This window comes from Amia ocellicauda, chromosome 7 (assembly GCF_036373705.1).
Source record: "Amia ocellicauda isolate fAmiCal2 chromosome 7, fAmiCal2.hap1, whole genome shotgun sequence".
NCBI lineage: Eukaryota > Metazoa > Chordata > Actinopteri > Amiiformes > Amiidae > Amia > Amia ocellicauda.
Genome location: NC_089856.1, coordinates 29,040,591 through 29,062,442, shown reverse-complemented (window position 1 = coordinate 29,062,442; position 21,852 = coordinate 29,040,591). Strand labels below are relative to the sequence as shown.

Sequence of the window (21,852 nt, the reverse complement as noted above, 5' to 3'; positions counted from 1 at the left end):
CAGAATTGCAATTTAAATAGATCAGACTTTGCTTTCCGTGACTTAAATACCAGAAAACCCCTGTAGACTAAGGTGTTAAAACTCATTTCACGATATAACCTTCAGATCAACATATCTTTCAACGCCCAGAACAAAAATAACTTCTCGCATAAGCGGCTCATATGGACAGATAGAAATACACAATTCATCTATATTCACGGGGATGTTCGTCTTTAAAACAGTCGATATACAGATACATAGGACTACAATACGAATAAAAGATTGGCTATAATATTGACAAAACGGGGAAATGGACAGATCTCGAACCGTGGAAACGATCGAGTCACAATCGGGGGCAGGGGCTTCTTTCCCCCGGCTCTGCGGTGCGGATGCGCGGCCTCACACCAGCGTGGAGCGGGGCTAGGCGGCGCCATGCAGCTCCGCTCCCAGCCCGGCGGACCACGTGGTTCCTGCGCAGCCGGCTTCTCTGCCCGGCTCTGGCACACAATGCGCACCGTGTCATTCAAAATCGCCCAGGCTTCCCAGTCGCGATAAACCGACTATAATCAACCCCCTGCATGACCAGTGCCTTCCCCGATCGCACCGGGATGGCCATCGCACACATCGATCCTGCCCTTTTCAGATCAATTCCACTACTGTAAGCCGAGCAAAGCCTTTCAAATGCACGCTTTTCTCGACCTGCCGTGTAGGCCCCGACAATCACTCTCACCATATTACAACGTGTCATTTTAACTCTGCGAGATCCACAGCATGGCACCGGACAATTTCAACATCGCCACCTGACGTACTCACCATAAACCTGCGTCAAAATGGTTTGATTAACGACTCATGATATACAGCGGATGGTTTTGTTGTTTATTTTGTTCTTGTGTGTTTATTTAAGTTCTAAACGCTTCTGCGTGTTTATTTTTAAACATGTGCTAAATACATCGATACCACTGGGGTATAGCATTTATTTCTTGTACCGGAAAGGTCAATAAAAGTGATCTGGTTTAAAAATAATCCTGAGTTGAAGGAGATCACTAGTTTAAAAGGCTGATTCGTGAAAGGCAACCCCAGCAATGACCCGCCTCTACAACACCGTACTCAACGTGTCATAGCCACAGTTACAGCCATGGTGGAAACTCGGCTCCTTACACAAAAATCCACGTTTTCACAAAAATACCTCAAGTCGATCATAAAAAAAAAAAAACTAAAAATCAAAAACAAACATTAAACTCGCAGACGGAGCGGAATCATTTATACATCTATAGGCACCGACTTTCAAGATATCCAAGACATACGCAGACCTTGGTGCTAATACGTGTCACTAAATGGGGAAAAAAATATATAACCAAGAGCGATCATTCGTCAGGAAAGACGAGCTTCTGTAACAAAATGCATACATACGCGAACAGCTGTAGAAGTGGAAGTTGCGAGCCCTCGTAAGCTAACGAAATGCTATAAAATACAGCTTGTGCAGCGTACGCGTGAATACAGTATAGGCTCGGAAATATGTTGTGTAACGTCAACTGAACAAAAGTTGTACAAAAATCAAAATGACGTCATTAAACAACGACGTACGTAGATGTCATCTGCGTGTAAAATGCCGCTAATTAAGCACTGTTACACGCCAAAGTGATCAGTGCAATATGGATAACGTGTAGCTAAAGGGTGGATGTTTATGTAAACGGTTTATTGTAATGCAAGTGATCACAGATCACGAGCATATGTGCAAAACTACACACGACAGCATTACCCCACTCTCGTATTGAAAATGGCTGTACAAATCTAGAACTACATCATGCAATAAAGACAATTCGGCAAAATACAGACAGTTGAAACCTTAAAACTGGAAGAGGAAAAAAAAATACTACAGCACTGAATGCGATCACATGTGATCCAAAGGATTTCGATCGCTTTCCCAATATTTCAATGCAGTGCCCATCACAGTAAGCGACACTAATAAAAATGAGCTATGAATCCGTCACTCTTTCAAAAGTACCTAATAATACAAATGTAAACTTAAGCCATCCATTTTTAAAAATCGCAAGCCAACTAAGCTGCATGAAGGACCGTATTCCAGTCTAGCATATGGAAAGTCGTTCACCATCCCTTATCCTCGCTTTATTCCGTTTTACAACTTTTAAACTGCCAAAAAGACTAACCTCGGCTCTTGTGTGGAGATAATATGTACACACCACGGAGCGGATCTTTTTTTTTTTTTTTTTTGCACCAGAGAGGCAAAGTAAAAACCTTTAGACCATTTTCACCAAAGAGGGCCTTGACTCGAGTCGAGGGGGCCTAGTGTCTGCTCGGATCCACAGGAGAGGAGAGCGGTCATGTGTTTCAAACATGTAACAGCCAACTTAATGAATAAAAACTCCCGAAATTAAACCCTTTTCGGATCCGTGGATGTCCCAGCCCGGTGCCAGGCGGTACATGTCATCCGATCTTCAACAAATCCACAATAAAGCATGTATTCTCCCTTTTTTTTGCGGCTTTCATGCGTAGGGCCTAGCGAAAGTCGGGTCTCACCGTCTGACACTTGCTTATACATTTTGTGTTACACTTGTACAGCATCAAGATTAATGATACAATCACGGCATCCTAAAAACAATCAAATATCGAGGACAAATCTCCCGAAACCGTTCGTTTTACATAAACGTGTCGGGTTAACGACACCCACAGCGACACACAAAACATGGGGCAGCACAGGTCTCTCCACAAGCGCATACCAAACAACTTAATACAAGCACCGAGGCACACACATATCACACCACAATGGAAACTACGATTAAAAGATGGTTGCGGATCGGAAACGGCCGCATCGGTTGAATGAAACCCCATTTAAACATACACATTTAAAGTTCGCCGGTTATACAGTACGAGCCCCACGATCTCCAGCCCCCAAAGCAGCAGAAATACAGGAGAATGCTTACCAACAAATGCACAGTGTGCGGTTGAAAAGCGAGAAAACGGCTCGCACAATGAAAAAGGTGTTTTCTCTCCCTCTTGCTTTTTCGTCCGTTCCTTTTTTTTTTCTCCCCCAAAGCTATAAATTTCTTCCACGGCAGTTCCAAGGGGAAGAGGGTGTCCTAGCCCCTTTTTTTGGGGGGGAGGGGGGTGTTGGGTTGATCAGGGCGAGAAGTGTGTGTGTGTGTTTGTGTGTGTGTTTTAAATCCCCTAGAAACATACAAGAAGGGAAAACAAAAAAAGAAGAAGAAATCAAATGAAGCAATATAGCGTCGGGAATCTCTTATTGAGTGAGCATGTGCTCCCCATGTGAGCCGCTGGGCCGGAGCTCCATGTTTAAGACGCGGATGGTGGCGGATTGACGATGATTTGTCCACACGGTTCAGATTTAACAGAGAATGAAGCGGGGAGCCATGTCGTTACCTTTCTCTCCTTGAGTCCGTAGAGCCGGACGGAGGCTTACGGAAACCGCGCAGTACTTCCGGGTTAAGCACAATGGGGAATCCGATCGACCCCTGTCATGTGAGAGGGGAGCCAGCGGGTGTGTTTTTCCTTCTTTTGAGCTCCGAGTGCTACATTATCACCCTTGTCATGTGACCCAGGGCAGCTCATTAGTGTTATGTTATTATTTTCAGCATTTTTGTTTTTATACAAACTCAATTAATTCAATATGACTGGTAGTATTTTTCTACCTGCTGTTCTGTAGCGTTACTGGGACTCACCTGACAAACTGTGATCTGGGACACTCTTGTGAAGCAATACAAATGTTACTATATATAGTTAAAAGTGTACATTTTAAATGATAGGACATTATACACATAAAGGAGTACAAATGAAGTCTGGTTCAGTTTAGAATATTTTATACAGTTGACACAAAGTTATACAAATGGCTGCTGGGGAATCAGTGCTAAGGAAGTTTGTTTCCTGGTCTTACATAATTGTCCTACACAGACAGGTCAAAGGAATGGAATCTCTAGTATTATTTTTCAGAAGTAGTAGTAGTGTTGTTGTAGAGGTTAAGCAGACACCTTTAAAGTAATTTACATACAATATTTTGTGTATACACATCATATAACTTTAGATATATTTTACACAAGTATGCTGTATACACAAAGACTTAAGATCTAAACTGTGTTATTGATTTAAAGCTAAAGAAAATGTTTTGTTCATGTTTTTCATCTGGGGAACCTTATAAAAGAATCATGTACATGTTCATTCTAACTTGCTCAGTGCATTTTCCTCTTTGTATTTCTTAATTCCGCTTTCTGTGCTCAATATCTATCCAGTTCTATTAACATTTAACAGTGTTTGGGATATTTAGTGTTCACATAGCATTTTCTCTACTTTGCTTCTGTTGTCAGACTTTACAGTGGGTACCAATCTCTGCACAAATCCTGCTACACCTGTAGTCTCTCACTCTCTGCCTAGCAACCCATAAGCTATAATCACTGCATTAACACTACACACCATCCTAAAATCCTACCAGAAGACCCTCCTTTGTTCTAAATGCTCACTTTTCCAGTGCACTGTGCCATACATTGTCCGTACAATGTTTTGAATATTTTGCCGAGTTGCATTGTACATAATTGTATACCCCTCTACAATAAGTAGCCAAAGCATAATGCTTCTCCGTATTGTGATACACGCTAACAAGCACAATCCCTATTTTTTATATTAATAAAGTTATTATTTAAAGCCAAATTGTGTTATGCGTGAAGTATGGACAGTCTCTGCTTAGTTTTTAGCTTGACACCCCTTTGACCATCATTTATGTTCTTGGTTTTATTTCTGCATTATTATTTCTATTTGGACAGGAACACTTTGATGACACAAGAACAGACCTCGAGGGTGTCAGCTCTTATGCTGAAGGGTAGTCCAGATCTCATTGAAATGTTTTGTATGCACTACCATGCATATAGAAATATTGTCTGTCAAAAGCACAGTCACCTCTGACTCTTAATGAAACCCTTATAACAATGGCTCTTAAACATGTTGGTTAATAGACCACTTGAATCTTTGGGATTTCCACAGACCATTCTATGAACCATACAGATTAACAAAACACTTCCTACTCATAAAAATCACAGGTAAAAATATCAAAATTATGTTTTTGCATTTTAAATGTGATAGTTATTGTTTTAAAGCAAGGTTGTTACTATTATTACTACTACCAAGCTATTGAGCAGATGTCTTTATGCAAAGGTATTTAACATGTATGGAACATTACCTACTGGCATTTTACCTCAGTTACCCTCACAGAAACTTATTGGTAAGTTACCATGGGTCAGATGAGGAGATGACTAGGTATTTACAGTGACTGATAACAAGGCAAGATATTCTGTGAGCAAGTACAGACCACTACCAGCAGATACAGAGCAACCAAGCACTCGCTCAACATGCTGGCGAGTCCAAATTCACATCAAGAGGGACTGTTGAAAGACACCATAATCAGGAGACATATCGCTTGAAAATAAACCTTTGTGCAGATGAGCAAAACATCTGAAATGCTTTGGACTCACACTTAACCATGAATAGTTTAAGAATATGGTAATTAGCCTATCAAAAAACACAAGCTAGACAATTTACTTTAAGGGGGTGGGAGGCGGGGGTTACCCAACTTTAACCCCAATAAAATATGGTTGTATGCTTATTTGATTAGAATCTTACAGTAAAATATCAACTACACAATCAGTTGCATTCTCTTAAGTAAATTAACTTGGCATTTGGAAGTTAATTACAAATTTTTATTAGCTGTATTTCAGGAAGATTTCTCAAAGGCCTGAATCATATCAAGTTACATTTGGACACTTTGCAAACTCAAATTCCATTTTGTGGACCAGAAATAAATTTATTTAATAACCTTTTACAGTACTGTAACAAAACCAAACAAAAATGGAGGAAAAATAATTTTGTAATAGTAGACATTCCATGCGCTTATTACAAAAGGAAAACAAAAAAAATCTTAAACATCTGCCAAAATATCTGCAGTTGGTGCTGTTGTTTTCCTCCCTCAGTGTGGCGTTTCATCCTCCTTCTGGAGTCAGCTGTATCACACCTCTCCTAACCCAGGGTTAAGAGGTGACAGTGTGAAGGATGAGGGGAAGGAGAGTCAGTCCTTGGGGCGGCAAGAGCCCAAATTTAGGAACGAAGGTCCTAGGCGTCGTAATTGGGGTTCTTGCGCAGGATGACAAAGCCCTCCAGGATTGGCGTGACAGGCAGGTACTCTTCAGTAGCAAGCTCTGCCCTCTCTCCGTGGGCCAGCAGCACAGGCGTGGTATGGGTCTGGAAGCCCGTGATGGCTTTGGGCTTTCCGGCCTGGCCAACAACGTCCACAGCCTGCAGGCAAAAAACATGCAGAAGACAGACCATCAATCTTAGCACGTTGCATAAATGCCAAACAGACCAGTTACTGGAAATGAGAAGTGATTTGTTCTGCAGCCTAAGTGTCCACCAGGAAAAAAAAACATTCTAATGAAAAGAGAGCTTATGGAAGATAGTCCATGCCAAAATTAAAAATAGAGAAAAAAATAAATAAATGAATAAAATGTTGAACTAAATGAATAATCAAATAAATAAATTGACATTTATTGATTTATTTCTGTATTAATTTATTTCCAGTTTGCCACTTTGCTATTTACATTTCTCAGTGTGCTTTTACATTTCGAAAATTTGTTCTGTATTTCTTTTCTTTTTCAATGCCCCTTCTGTCAATCACGGCTAGTGGGCGGGATCCAGTGCGCTTATTTGCTAATCCAATACAGTGTGTGTAGTGTGGATCGATTCAATTTGAGTGTAAATTTAGAGTTTCAAAGAAAAAGTCAAAACATGTATTGTTTTTTTTTATTCCTTTAGATATGCTTCAGTCATTTAAATAAATCGTCCACAAAAACAAATTAAACCCCACAGGAACCTCACTACACAGTGTATTGGATTAGCCAATAAGCGCACTGGATCCCTCCACTAGCTGTGATTGACAGAAGGTGCATTGTCACATAGAAAGAGAAATACAGAACCACGCTTCAAAATGTAAAAGCACACTGAGAAATGTAAATAGCAAAGCGGCAAATGGGAAATAAATAAACAAATGTTGAAATACAGAAATAAATTGACATTTATTTCAACATTTATTCAATTTCTTTCAACATTTATTCATTTCAACATTTCTTTATTATTTTCTCTATTTATTTTTAATTTTGGCATGGATTACCCTCCATAACAGTTAAGATACATTTGCATTATGTTGCTGTGTCTATTTGCATTCAAAGCCAAGAGAGGCACCAGTCTCCTGGTTCTCCTTCTATATTAGGCTCTCAATTACATACAAAAGTTGAGATGATCGCAAAAATCAAAAATACATGCATATGAGTTGGTGGTCCACATCAATTATCCACACAAAATTACATTCAGTCACTCACCTGTCCAACTCTCACAGACACGGGCAGAGGGCGCAGCTCTTCATCGAAGGTCACCAGCATGCGGGGCTGCATGGCTGCCACCAGTCCGTACAGCACGTAGTGAGACTTCCCCAGGATTACTGCAAGTCACGGGAAAGACAGTGAAAGAGCTGCCACAGACCCCATGACAAACAGCAAACACTTACAGTCACTGTGCTTGAGAGGCCAAGGAAGGAAAGGAGAAAAGAAACAGGGGGAAGGTGAGAACTGATAAAAGGAAGACTGGGATACAAGAGGGGGAGCAGGGTGACAATTCAGAACGAGATGAAAAGGGAGAGAAGAGGGTAGGAGCAAAAGAAGAAGGAAGGGCAGATCTAGAGCTACAGACAGAAAAGGCAGACAGAGGGACTAGTGGTAGGACTCACTGTTCTTGACGTCGAGGAATGACACAAGGACAGTGAGCAGTCCGGCTACAGCCACCTGGCTCATGAGCTGCCGGTCGCTGTGGTAAGGGCAGAGCGTCAGGGTGCCCTTGCCCAGGTGAGTCAGGCCCTGGGAATACAGAAAATGTCTAGTCATACAGTGCCTTAGGATTAACAGACACATACTCAACAAGATCTAGACACTGACGGATGGGTCTTTGATCTACTTGCTGCCATGTTCTCTGGAAGGCAGGGCTCCTTATTAAAAGGGGGCAGAGCTCTGTGCGTAACAGAACTGACATTAGCAGGACCCTGACTGCACTGGATGAAACCGAATAAGCTCACCTGTGCCAGTCGGACCATGAAGAGGTTATTGGGATCCTTGGCATGGTATTGTGCCAGCTGCCTCAGCATGGCAGCTAGACGGGCATTGTTTGTTCCTGTCAGGAAAAGATTGATACAAAATTAAATGGAGGAGGAGTTCTTCTGGAAACCAGGAGTTCGTCCATTTTAAAGACTGTTTATTTGTAACTGTGTACTGTAAAGAATCTCCATTGATTTGATCATTGTCAACCTTGAGCTGGAAACTCTAATGGAAGTCTTTGTTAAGTGAGGGGTTTGTCATGCTTTGCTACTTTGGTTGAGTTAATTGTACAATTTCAAATGTGCTTGATCTGTTCACTAAGTCTACAAACTTGATTAATGTAACTCTTGAATCTTCCAAGCAACTGGTCACGGAACGCTTTACCAAGATGCATCTGTTTTAATGTGTTCAGACAAACATGAGTGACCATACATGAAGTCAACATTCACCCCAAAAAACTACAAAGTAATTCAGAATTACTGTGTAGAAAAATACTGCAAGGGTCAGTGATATTTCACCCCTGCTACACATTACATGCCAACTGCAATAACTGAAGATCTAACGTTTTCAGATATAGGGTTTTATGTTGCATGGATGTTGCAGCTCCTGTTAGCAGAGCCCAGGCTGTTGTGTGTTCCTCTGGTCAGGACTCACCACTGCCCACCATGCCCATGGCAAAGATGGAATTGTAGGAGACCTCGGGGTCGGCATCGTGAGAGAACTTGCTGAGTGTGTCCAGGATATTGAGGCGGGGGTTTGACACAGAGATCAGCGCCAGGGCCAGCGGCACCGCTCGTCGCAGTGTGGGCTCCCCATACCGCAGCTGGGCAGAGCGAGAGCAAGGGTGAATTGACGGGGGGGAGAACACCCAGAGTAACTCATGCTTTTGTTTATACACCCTCCTCTCAAGCAAGTATGATTCCTTAAGACAGTAGGATTACACATAAAACTGTAAGTATACTGGATAAACAGGTCAAACAATTAGGCTATGCAGTCAACAAAATTACTTGTAATCCATTGCAGACTGCACACAAATAGGACAGACTGCTCTAGAAATATTTTCCCACATCAAAGAGGAACAAAAACCATAGTAGGTGAAAAACACATCATTATATAGTCTTAATCTTATTTCAACTCACAATACTTACCAGGTGTCCAAATGTTCGCAGGGCCATTTCTGCACCGATCTCCTCTCCCATTGCAATCAGTGCAATACCCAGTACAGCAACACCCTGCAGTGTTATAACAAATTATAGCCTTTGAAGTGAAAAGAAATGCAATACATTTCCTTGTTCCTGGCACATTGTATGAAGTACTGCATTAATTTAATATGTGTTCAGGTTTCAGACAAAATTAAACATATCTAAAGCAGTGATGCATCACTACGAATTAAGAACCATGTAACCTTGTTTAGTAACATGACATGCTCACCATGTAGGAATCTGACCTGGCTAAAGATATCATGTATAGAGATTTGCAGGAAAAAACTGGACTTAAGAAACTGATTACATTCTTTTGATAGAGTTGTGAATACAGAGCTGCAGTTTGGACAAACTGGAACTCTAGCTTACCTGGTGGGAACCCATATCGGCTGCACTATCCTTCTTCTCCTTGTCTTTCTTGTCTTTCTTATCCTTCTCCTCCTCTTTGTCCTTGTTGTCGAAGTGCTCACTGCATATGTGGAGCAGCTGCTGCACCTTCAGCACATTGCCTGAACCTGGAGAGGGGGATCGAGAGAGTTTGTAAGCTTGTAGTGGGGGCAACTCCAGCAGATAAATGACAAAGCATCCATTCAAACCATGGGAATTCTTCAGAGCTAAATGATGCTGTTGAAAAAGGACACTCATTTCCTCCTTCTCTGTTAAATCTATGAATCTAACAATTGTCTCTCAGTATTGTACAGTGCTTTACAAAGTGCAGCACCTCCATATACAGTTCTAGGGAGAGTCCTAGATTTATTTGCATGTAAGCATCAGTACTGACCAGCATAGGCACATATATCCACCAATGTGTTGGCAAAGCTGCGGAATGGCTCTGGCACGACCTGCAGGGCAGCCAAAGTAGTCTCAATGGCTTCCCCTTTACCTGGGGGAGAGAAAGAAACCATGATTAATTTAATTACACTGGACTCCTTACTCAGAGTATCATGCCCAGTTTCCACTGGCCACATTTAGGTGGACCTTTGCCTGTCCGTTTGAGACCACTGTTGCTCAGGTACACCTCTGCCTGTGCCCAAACTATTTTCAGGAGGTAAGGTTTCCTACATTTCATCTGCCAAGTCCCAAACTGGTGTAGGGGACATACTGTTACGTCCCCTTACGTAGCCAGACTAGGGCTGCGCCAGTGACAGATCGGTATTACCGTGGAGGGGGCGGGGCATGCAAAGCATGGCTTTGTTCCACTATTCTGAAAAAGTAGTACTGTTTTATTGTTCAAACAGTAGAACTAGTTCTACACAAATACAAAATAAAGGTAATATTAATAAATACACAACACAAAACAGAAACCCAAGTTTAAAAGGAGCATTTGAAGTAGACTTTTTAGATTCAAATACATATTTTAAATAACTATATGTAAATTAATCAGTTTAAATGTTGTTTTTGTTAAGTGTTACAAACTTGTGCTTTCAGTTATGTTGTGTGTGGAGGTTAACTGCCAAAAATACCAACATGACTGTCTGGATTTAACGATGATCACATCAGAGTTGCAGTGTTTCACTAGTTGTTTTAAAAACAATATAGATATGGAGCCTTAGATACCTCCCTGCTAACACAATATGTTGCCAAAACGTTGTAGCAACATTCTCACAATGTTGTGTGTTAGCTGGGCTGTCAATTTGTGATGCACTTTTCATCACAAGATTTTAATAACAATCAAAAAGGTCAGACAAAAGATTGTCATCAACAAGTTCTTTTGGAAATCACTACTTAAGTTGTGCTAGAAACAAATATCGTTATAATAAATCATAAATTACAGATTCAGTACATATTGACACAAATTACATAAAACCCCAAGAGCTATTAATAAATCATAAACAGATACAGTAAGTATTCAATTCAGTAGCTACATAATTGTTCAAAATGCTTGATATGCGTGTGACTATGTATGCAAACACACACTTCTAGCATAACAATACTAAATACTGAAACAAAACAAAAATATTACACAATGATATAAAATAGAAGACTATAATAGGAAAAAATGACCTAATGTTTTTTCTGGTTTTATAGGCACTTGTTCATGTAGTCGTCACAACAGGATTCAAACCCAGATCTCCCACCCCACAGTGCAGCGGCATTACCGTATCAACAAACAGAGGCTTCAGAATCGCTACATTTACAATAAATAATAATAATAATTAAAAAAATAAAAAAGCCCGGTATTGACTATAAATATTTTTTCACCGAGGTGAGGCGGTATACCGTTTACTGGCACAGCCCTAAGCCAGACGCAACATTGCTGCATTTTGAAATTGGAACTACAATAACGGCGGCCACTATCGATGCAATAGTCACTTTTTGCAACAAATGTGTGTTTACCTTGAGAAGAAGATAAAATTAGAGTACTTATTAATGCATGGTTGGAAAGTGCCATACAGGATCAATTGCTTGGAGCTGTAATACATTTAAAAGCGTTCGCAAAAAGATCTGTAAAAATCCTGCTGGTGAAAGGACTGCAATATAGTACTGTGACTAAGGTCAACTCATAATTGCATATTGGAAATTTGCATTCTCCAATTTATTGCATAGCAAACAGCTGGTCCAATTTTAAAATGCATTGTTTTTAATGGCAAAACACTTTGGTTAAATGCATATTGTTTTAATGCATAATTCGGATTAGTGGCACAAATTACATGGCACCATTCACAATCCATTTTACATTAAATTGCATAGTGCTGTGCACTACAGTAAAGTTCAGACTTCAAAGGAAAAAAAAAGGAACACCAGCTACACACTTTATTTCCATTGACCATAGAGTAATATGGACTGTTTTCATTATAACTCATGAACAACTCTACTTGTTTTTATTTATGAAGATGTGAGCTAGCTGAATTCATCAGTACATTAGTGGACATATGGCTAGATAGATACAACAAAGAAAAGACATAGAAGAAGTGAAGTCATCTAAGCTATTTTTGGTATTTGTTTTGCATTGCAGAGAAGCAGCATTTGCTTTGAAACAGTAAATGATTCTGTAATCCCAGGTGTATTTAGTTGTTGCTTGCTTTTTCCTACCGATTTGTCTATTTTTGTACTGTACCTATAAAGGGGCCTACAGGTTGTTGTCACAACTAATAGCCGAAGCCTACTGTGAATATATGCATGTACATGTGGCATATAATACAAAGACACTATAGTCTATTTTAATAACTTGCTCTGGATTAATGCATACTTCTGTTATGTACCTAACATCATAGTGGTGCCAAGCCTATGCAATTATCCAGTCAACTATACATTCACTTTTTGGCATTTAAATGTTTTAGGTATGAATAGTTTTCAGCCTCCAGGTTTTTGTAACACTAAATCCCAGTGTCCCAAAATGCTCAATGCTCTCAGTGTCCACTCAATCTGACTCCAGTTGTAAGAAAACCCCTGTAATGCTATAAAATGTGTTTAATTTGCAAGCAATGCCTTTCTAACAAGAGCAGTGTGAGTAGTTTATAGAATCATTTGTGAGCAAAACATCAGTTTGCTGTATTGATTATAATTTAGTTTGCTGATTATAATGATTTATTTTTTTACCATTCCTGTTCAGCATTGTCATACCATAAAATCAATGCCTAGTACTTATTAAAGTAGCCTTACTTAAAGACTGTTACACCTACCGATTAATCAACTAATGCCCATTAAACAATGAAATATTTTAAAATCGACTTACAGCCCTAATTTTGACCTTTCATGCGTTACATGTACCTAATGAAAATGTAATGGAAACGCAGGCAGCAGTGTTTTGCTTTACTGGTTTGGCACAAACATGCCGAGGTGCACCTAAGCATGTACAGGGGAAACGGTATCAGAGTTTCTCTGCAATGAATAAACAGATGTAAATAGAGAGGCTGACGAATGGAGAGATACAGACAGGCACATCATAATTAGATGAGAGAGGTACAAAAATCCAAACAGTCACAGAGAGAGCCCTTTGCCACTCTCCACTCACCAAGGTGGTTAAGGCCCAGGCCCAGGGGCAGCCAGCGGGCATAGGTGTCCTTCAGCTCCTGCTCTGACTTCTCCATGATGGTCTGCACGATGGTGGAGGTGACATCACCGTTACAGGAGCCCACTGCAATCATGCCGCAAGCCAGGGCCGTCACTCCCACCACCTGGAGTCAAATATTCAATTAGTAAAATCATACACTTATCATTCACAAAATTTGGAATATGAATTGCAGTCAGGGGTATGAACACAATATGAAACAAAGATACAAAGCACAATAATACTTCACGTAAACACCTTATTGTAACTACTTTGTCTATCCGTGTCGGTATTTGGTATTTGAAGGTTAATCTCATTTCCTTGTTAAATGTGTGCATCACAATGATAAATGACTGCAGATTGGAACAGTGCTAGTGGGAACTTGTAGCACAGAATTGAATTAATCTCTTATAAACATTTTTAAAAGCATAGTATGTCACTGTGGACATCTCTCACAAAATTATGCTTACCTCCATACTGGATTTGGAGTCTCCCATGACGGGCAGTAGCAGAGACAGCACATCCTCACGATTAGAACCAGCGTATGCCAGGCCCAGTCTGGGGGAAGAGACCACAGAAAAATCAGGTGTAAATTAAGAATTTGGAGGCAAAAATAAAAATCGCACCGTATTACGCTACTAGTTAAAGCAGCATCCAGACTACACACAAGCAAAGAGACTAGACAAAACTCTCACCCAAAGATGGCACCTATCCTCATGATGTTGCTGTTGTGGAGAACATAGTCTGACAGCAGAGCCAAGGCAGGGTCACACTCATTCCTCACCCCGGAATTCACAATACCGCACGCCAGCAGGGCACCAGACTGCCAGGGGAAGAAAGACAAATATATTTTTAGGCTACATCTGAAGCAAACTGTAAAACATGGAAAAATTCAAATTGACTATGACAATGTGAATGCATTTGCATTGTGAAAATGCAGAATGAGGTGCAGCTCGTGATAAACATGGGGTTCTACTTCTTGACAAAAATGTAAATAGTTAGGCCTGCTTGTATTACACAACATTGCCAGCCACAGATGAAGTCGGAAAAAACAGTAAGTTACATCTGAACTGCTACTGACACCTTACCAATAAAACCTGCGTGTGAAATCATAACTACAAATGTGAAGTGAACACCTGCACAGCCAGTGTATCCACAGCTGCAACACATTCTGACATGTCATAGCCACCCAATGCTCTCCCACCTTGATGTAGTCCTCAGAGGAGTACAGGTACTTGTCGATCTGAGTCAGCCCACCATCAACATCCCAGAGCAAGATCATCCCCAGTGAGGCAGCTGCGCTCAGCATTCCTGCACACAGAAACAAGGCACACACTGCAAACACGCACCAAAACACAGGGGCCAACAGTCTACTTCTCAACTGGAGCGTTTCTTATGTTCTAAAGTCTAAAACAACATTGGCATATCAATAGGAAAACTGTGCATCTAAACTGGCATTACTCACCATGGTCCTTGTTCTTGTACAGCCACTTGTTGCCGTCATCCGTCAGCAGTTTGTCCTGGCCAAAGGCGGCGTTTACAAAGCCATTCACGAAGGAGGAGGCCAGGTTCATTCGTGCAGAGTCCACCTGGGAGCCACTGCCACCAAACCCTGAGGCAGAGAGGGAGGAGAGGGTCAGTTTAAGAAAAATGAGGTCAGAAGGAAGGAAAGAAAACCGATGAGAGTAACAGAGATAAGATTAGAGAGAAGAGGTCAGATCGGGTATTTGAGAGAAAGACAGTCAGAGAGAAAGAGCACAGAGGCAAGGCAGTACTGCAAATTAATTATTCTCACTGTATTGCAATTATCATCACACTAATTGTTACTTACGGTTGTTTTCTAAATGCGTTTTGTAGATATCATCTGGGACTTTGGGCTCCATGATATCCAACTGAAAAAAACAATAAGAAAACATTTAAATTGGGATGAAAATAGTAAATTTTAAATATATAATTTTACAGTAATTAATAATTTATTGAAAGCTTATAATATAGATGCATTATCAGAACTTCCTGGTCTCCATCTCCTGTGACACGCACCTCTCGAGCCAGTGCCAGGAAGTTGCTGTTGAGCTGCACGTTGGACATGATCTCAGTCAGGTCCTCGTAGTCCTCCACATCCTCATTCAGCTCTAGAAAGACACCATGTCTGCCCAGCATGAAGGCCATCTGCTTCTGGATAACACTGGAATAACAGAAACACAGGGGTCAGGGGCACTCAAAGCTGCAGCACATTGGCTGGAATAATGCCACTCCCCCTGTACCACAAGCTTGATTCTTTCTGGGTGTTACAGGCTAGAATCTGTAGTTTGAAATACCATTCCCATTGAATACCAGCTGAGAGCATTAACAGGCATGGATGTACAGTATGGTGACAGCGGGTATAGGGAACTGGACCGGATTTGGGTATGCTTAGCAGAATAGAACAGGGTGAAACGCACATGTCTTTGCAGGAGGTGAAGATGTTCTCCACCAGCTCGATGTCATTCAGCATCAGTGCCAGGCGCAGCGCCTCGGGGTAGCGGTTGAACTTGCGGAAGATGTTCAGGGCGCATTTCAGCAGCGCAGAGTTCTCTGGCTCTGGGACATAGCTCACACAGCTGAGGGGGTATGGCACATACACACACGGAGAGAGGGAAGAGCTTGGTCATCCATTCAGGCTCACATTTATGTAAACAGGATTACAGTCTAATGCTTAAAATTAGATAACATCATTTCATCAGGAGGGTCAGATTCAAATGGCCACAGGAGACAGCCAGTTTAAAACATAAAATTGATTGATTATAAAATGAAAGCACAGCTCACCTGGTGAGGTAGAGGCAGACCTTGGCGTAGGCGTTGTCATCGATGTACAGCTCCAGCATGTCAAGGCGTTCGATCTCCATAAGCAGGTCGCAGGCCTCATGCTCTGCGTTGTGCCCCATGTTGTAGGGCACAATCTCCTTCACCAGCTTCAGCAGCGTCTCCTGCTGCACCTTGTCGCTCTCCTCCACCTCCTGCCACTCCTTCGCCACCTCCCCTGCCAGGTGTCTGCATGACAACAACGGCACTTAGAAGAATCCTGAGGTGGAGTGGATCTCTCAATGCACAGTGCAGCAAACAAACGGGGTACGGTGAACCGCCCTTTACTGATCACGGTCCGTATGCTGCCACTCCACTATTCTCACCTGACGTATTCGTGGCCCCAAGACGCCAGCTCCTCCTGTGACCCCAGCAGGCGGTACTTCAGACACTCACGGTCACTGCTCATGGTCATAGCCAGGACTGACACCACATCAGCACAGAAGCGCTGCACAAACATTTGCGGGGGGAGGAGAGAAAGACATTATATACACAGAATTGGCGGCAGAGAGAGCAATTAAATGCTGTCCAGTCCTTCAGGTTTAAAAAAAATATATATTTAACCTGTGCCTAAATATCACACTAATGTTGATTAATGCAGCCAATAACTGTTTGGTAATAAGAAGAAACTGACAAAGTTAAAACCCTAAGATCCCATGGTTCTCTAGGACAATTAGAGACGTCTGGTGTGGGTTTTAGGACACCTCCCTTTGCCAGGGCTCACCTTGTTGTCCCCAGCAGCCATGCCCTCGTAGATGTCCTTCAGCTTGCCATAATGTGGCCGCAGGAACTTGAGCGGCTTGGGCACAGAGGTCATGGAGGTCGTGGAGGAGCGGATCTGCCGACGCAGTTCCTCCAGGGCTGGACGATACAGAGCAGGGTCCCCTTCCTGAGAGGGGGAGAGAGAGAGAGAAACGGGAGAGGGGGAGCAGGACAGAGACCAGATATCAGTTTAACTCAATATGCAAAACATTTAACTCCCCTAACTAAGAGGAGCATTTGATCACACACTATTTTATTAAATAATAGTTACAAAATCTATATTCAGATAATTGTATACAGATGCACATTACATAAACAAAGTTGAATTAGTGAAAGTAACAGACTCCTTCTCTAATCAGTACTCACACCGAGTCTCTCCACCAGCATCTCCAGCTCATCCTGGAGCTGCTTATCTTCCTCTGACTGTGGGAAACAGAAGAAAACGTCCTGACTCAGAGGGTACAGGGGTCATTTACAACCGCTAAAAACAAACCTCCTCATATCTTGACTTGATGCATTAAAAAAAAAAAAATGTATTCGTGTATTTTAAAAGAAAAACATGTACCTAGTAGGCAGGTGGCTAATGTGTGGACAGATCAATAACAAATAAAATGCTTCGTTCAAATTATAAATTCAATACACCCCAGTCCCAACACAATCCACCCTGCGCAACAAGTGTGCCGAACTTTAACATTACAGTCCGCTCTATGGCGTTACCCACTGTGATAGCTGCTTAGGTAATGTTTCGGTTATGGGATGGTTTAATTCTTTAATCCCCATTCAAACCCTGAATCCGGTTGCCTTAACTGAACTTCGAATTCCAATATTAGAGTCGACTGCATGCTTTTTTTAAAGACGTATTCAAGCGGGTGTTGGGCAAATCCATGAAGGCAGCGTTTGTTGTTTTATTGAATGACACCGCTCTCTCGGCCTGCTCCACCATGATAGACAGTGACTCAGGCATAATATACCTCCATTCTTCACGCTGCCAAACCCGCCTAAAAAGAGTGTTACATCTATCACAGTCTTCCGTACTCACCAGCTCCTGGTCCTCCTTCTTCTCCTTGTCCTTCCCGACCGGCTGCTTCTCCTTCTCCTCAGTCTTTTCGGGCTGAGTTTTCTCTTTGTTTTTGCCCTCTTCCATTGCTGCAATCTGTCCGTTCCTCAGCGGCTCCGATACTGTGGCTGCCGGGCATCGAGCGAGGGATGATGGGAAACGTAATTGGAACTCGGTGGACGGCGAGCGAGTAGGTACAAACTTCATTCAATCGCCCGACGTTTGCTTTCGACATAACGCAAACCAAACCGCGCAATAGATATAAGGAATGTTCAACCGCAGTTCAGCAGGAGTCCAGCAGATGACGCCTGCATGTAATGTAATTCATAGTGGATTTTTGCTGTGCTCATCCTACCAATATGCATTCACAAAAGGCCCTGTTAATGCGTTTAAGGAGATTTGTACTTAAATTCAAATATCAAGGTAATTAAATTGAGTTTAATTAGGATTGATTAAATTGCCTGGATTGCAATTAATGCTTCTGGAGAACAGCTAACATTTCTTTTTAATAATGCTAAATGTGACTTTCTTTTTCCATTTCTAAAAGAGAGAGAGAGCTTACAGAGAGAACATTAACAAAGACAGGATATCAGATAAGCAAAGAAAGAGAGGAGCATTCAACAGGCAGCCTTTGAAAAAGAGAGCAAAAACACTGGCAGAAAGAGAGATTTTAAAGCTGCCAATGAAGGTGGGCCTTTGTTATGTTTCTGTTTGAGGAGCTCAAGGACATTTTATTTCGTTCTGTGACTCAATTCAAAGAGCGAAGGGCAGGCCGGGAGTATATTGCCCCTCTGTCTCTGCCTGCAGGAATCTGTCTGCTCATCTGGCACAGGTCAAGCCTGTCTGCAATCAGGATGTCATTATTCTGAATAGGTAACTTATGTAATCATTATTGTCAAACCTTCTGCCCATGAAAGTGGCAGCAAATAAAATCTCAGCTATTGTGTCCCTACCATTAGACCTGCATTATATAGAATCATATTAATCATACACATCGCATACAGCAATTTTTAGCTGTGTATTACAGCCTATAATCATTGTGACAACTAAATTGCATTCTATTTTGATGGTATCTGCTGTATTGTATACCCCCCAGAAAAAAAAGGAAACATAAAATAAATCAATAATCCTCCTGGATAGTTGTATTTGATAGCTTAGCTCTGCTCAGATTCTTCAGAAAAATCTTCAATATATCCTTACTAATCCCAGTGGTAAAATAAAAGATTCCAGCATGCTTTGCAGGAATCCAATGTGGATTGTGGCCATTAAAATGATGCAGAATTTCTGCAAGCACCCTGCAGGGTTAGTCTGATGAGAGAGCTCAGCTGCTGTTTCTCTGCAGAAATTGCACCCATTATTAGTCAGTGTCTCTTTCTTTGGCTCCCAAACCGGATAGAAAATTAAATGAATAAATTGCATCAAGGAGACAAGCTTTCTTTCATTGCATATGGATGTGTTTCTGCTGTTTCCAAGGAGCAGTTGTCCTGGTTTCTGCAAAGAGTCTCTTGTTGGTAATAAATCTGTTAGAAAATGATGCATTATTAAAGACTGTTGTTGTGTTGAGTCGGGGAGCTGGAGTCCAGCCAAGGCTCTCCCAGTTGAGGAGCATAGAGGTAGGGGTGTGTCCCTTTGGGGTAAGTGGGGGTGACTTATGCCAGTGTAGCACTGATTGTGATGGAGTTGTCCTGCAACCAGTGCAGCTGCTTCTTCTTCAAGAAAATGAAAGAGAGGCGGCCTGCAATGTCCTCCATGATCGACTCCTCGGGGCAGGAGGTGGAGGGCAGAGATGCTGTTGAGACAGTGGTGCGGGACTTCTACAGGGAGTTGTACGATCAAAATCTGATCCATCACTTTCTGTCCCTGTTGGAGTCCCGCAACGAGGGGGACGAGGAGGCAGAGGAGGATCCAGAGATCACCACCACTGAACTCTCCCAGGTGATAAAGAGTCTTAACTCTGGAAGGACACCGGGTCCCGATGGGATCCCTGCTGAATTCTATAAGATCTTTTGGGAGGTGCTTAAGGAAGATCTGGCTCAGGTCTTGGGGTCGATGTACAGAGAGAGTAGACTGACCCCTTCTATGAAGAGGAGTATCCTCTCTCTTCTTCATAAGAAGGGAGATCAAAAGGATCTGAGGAACTGGCGGCCGGTCAGCCTGCTGTGCACCGACTACAAGATACTGACCAAAGCACTGACACTCCGGCTGCAGCGGCCACTCCCTCAAGTCGTGGGTCCCGACCAGGTCTGCGGTGCCCAGGGGAGATTGGCGGCGGACAACGCCATCCTGCTCAGGGATGTCGTGGCCTACTCGAACGAGAGAGGGCTTCCCCTGGTCCTAATCAGCCTGGACCAGGAGAAAGCCTTCGACAGAGTGGGCCACGAATACCTGCAGCTCGTCATGGAGAGGATGGGTCTCGCTCTTGGCCTGAGGAAGTGGGTGAAGATCATCTACAGCGGCCTAAGCAGCAGGGTCCTCGTGAACCGCCACCTGACCGAACCGTTTCCGGTCAGGTTGGGGGTCAGACAGGGTTGTCCCCTGTCGGCCCTGCTGTACGTCCTCTGTCTGGAGCCGTTCATGCAGGCGATCCACCGGGACGTCCGGGTGACAGGTTTCCATCTCCCGGCTTCCGGCGGAGAGCAACTGAAAGCCCTGGCCTATATGGACGACGTGGCCGTGGTCTGCACGGACGCGCCGTCCGTGGCCAGGGTTGAGGAACTGCTGTATGGCTTCTGCAGGGCGACGGGGGCTGCTGTCAATAGGGCCAAGATCGAGGTCTACCTCTCCAGGGCATGGCCTGTCGGCCGGGGCCCGCCGACCATGTTCCCTGTGAAGCCGTCCATCAAGGTTCTGGGGATCACGATCGACGGGACCAACACGGGCACCCGGAGCTGGGAGGAGGCTTTATCTAAAGTCCAAAGAAAGATCCACGGCTGGAGCACGAGGACCTGGTCGTAAAGGCCATCCTCTTCCCGATACTACTCTACGTAGGTATGATCTTCCCCCCAGACAAAGTAATCGCAAAACTGGTGACAAGAATTATATTTTGGTTTGTCTGGGGGAGCAAAATGGAGAGGCTGAAAAGAGTGCAGATGGTGAAGGGTACCCTGGATGGAGGCAGGGGGGTCCCAGATGTTGTGCGGCTGATAAAGGCGCAGGGGCTGGCCTACGTGGTCAAGAACATCCAGGCTGCTGGCAAGAAGGTGAGTTTTATGAACCGCTTTTATTTTGCCAGCAGCCTGAGACCATTCGGCCTCTGCGCCATGGATAACACCAGGCCACACTCGTGGGATCCCCCGCCGTTCTACAGTGCGCTCCGAGCCTTTGTGCTCGAAGTAGGCCTCCATAAAGTCGTGCTGGCCTCCTGGGATTATAAGACCATCTGTAGCCAGATGAGATCTACCCAGGAGACCAGCCGGATAGAAGATTTCCCTCCCAAAACCTGCCGGTTTATCTGGGCTAACGCTACGCACGTTTGCCTCACAAATATGCAGAAAGATGTCTCCTGGATGGCTGTGAGTAGGTGTCTCCCCACCCGAGTGTTCATGCACAGAAGGGGCCTAGCCCCTTATGACATCTGCCCCTACAAGGGTTGCCTGGGGAAGGAGACGGAGGCTCACATCTTTAGGGATTGCCCCTCCGCCTGCAGGGTCTGGCTCCTGTTTTCTCTGTTCCTCCACAGGTTTGCCGTTCCTGTGCGGGCGACCGCCCAGCAGATCCTGTATGGACCAGCCAGGGGACTGACATCTTCCAATCTGAGGTGCTGGTGGCGTGTCGTCTGCGCAGTGAAACAGGCCCCGTGGGAGGGACGGAACATCTGCTTATTCAACAAGCAGGAGCTGGACCCAACTGTCATCGCGCGGAGGG

At 43.2% G+C, this 21,852-nt stretch overlaps 2 protein-coding genes across 12 annotated transcripts in view; both read right to left on the bottom strand.

The window, feature by feature from the left end:
• LOC136753162 (eukaryotic translation initiation factor 4 gamma 1) overlaps positions 1-3,434 on the bottom strand; it is a 47,631-nt gene extending 44,197 nt beyond the window's left edge. For 8 of the 10 annotated variants that reach the window (XM_066709041.1, XM_066709046.1, XM_066709036.1 and 5 more), the window contains exon 1: positions 2,922-3,416. The gene's annotated coding sequence lies outside the window, so the exon portion shown is untranslated. Of the gene's footprint in view, positions 1-792; positions 1,206-2,921 lie in introns of those variants that run through there. The other 2 variants (XM_066709037.1, XM_066709038.1) reach the window with 2 other exon arrangements.
• Positions 3,435-5,677: 2,243 nt separating this feature from the next.
• psmd2 (proteasome 26S subunit ubiquitin receptor, non-ATPase 2) lies at positions 5,678-18,131 on the bottom strand. 2 transcript variants are annotated; one of them, XM_066709034.1, is made up of 21 exons: positions 17,971-18,131; positions 17,298-17,354; positions 16,894-17,058; positions 16,496-16,617; positions 16,134-16,358; positions 15,770-15,928; positions 15,369-15,513; positions 15,160-15,220; positions 14,794-14,940; positions 14,533-14,639; positions 14,024-14,151; positions 13,799-13,886; positions 13,293-13,455; positions 10,119-10,220; positions 9,707-9,852; positions 9,275-9,367; positions 8,790-8,958; positions 8,117-8,211; positions 7,775-7,901; positions 7,371-7,489; positions 5,678-6,291 (listed from the first exon to the last, which is right to left on the bottom strand). In XM_066709034.1, the coding sequence occupies exons 1-21, from the start codon at positions 18,073-18,075 to the stop codon at positions 6,109-6,111; spliced, it is 2,706 nt and encodes a 901-aa protein (XP_066565131.1). In that variant the 5' UTR covers positions 18,076-18,131; the 3' UTR covers positions 5,678-6,108. The 2 variants fall into 2 exon arrangements, with proteins under 2 accessions (XP_066565131.1, XP_066565132.1); XM_066709035.1 differs by having other exon boundaries at positions 9,284-9,367.
• Between the last annotated feature and the right edge of the window lie 3,721 nt (positions 18,132-21,852).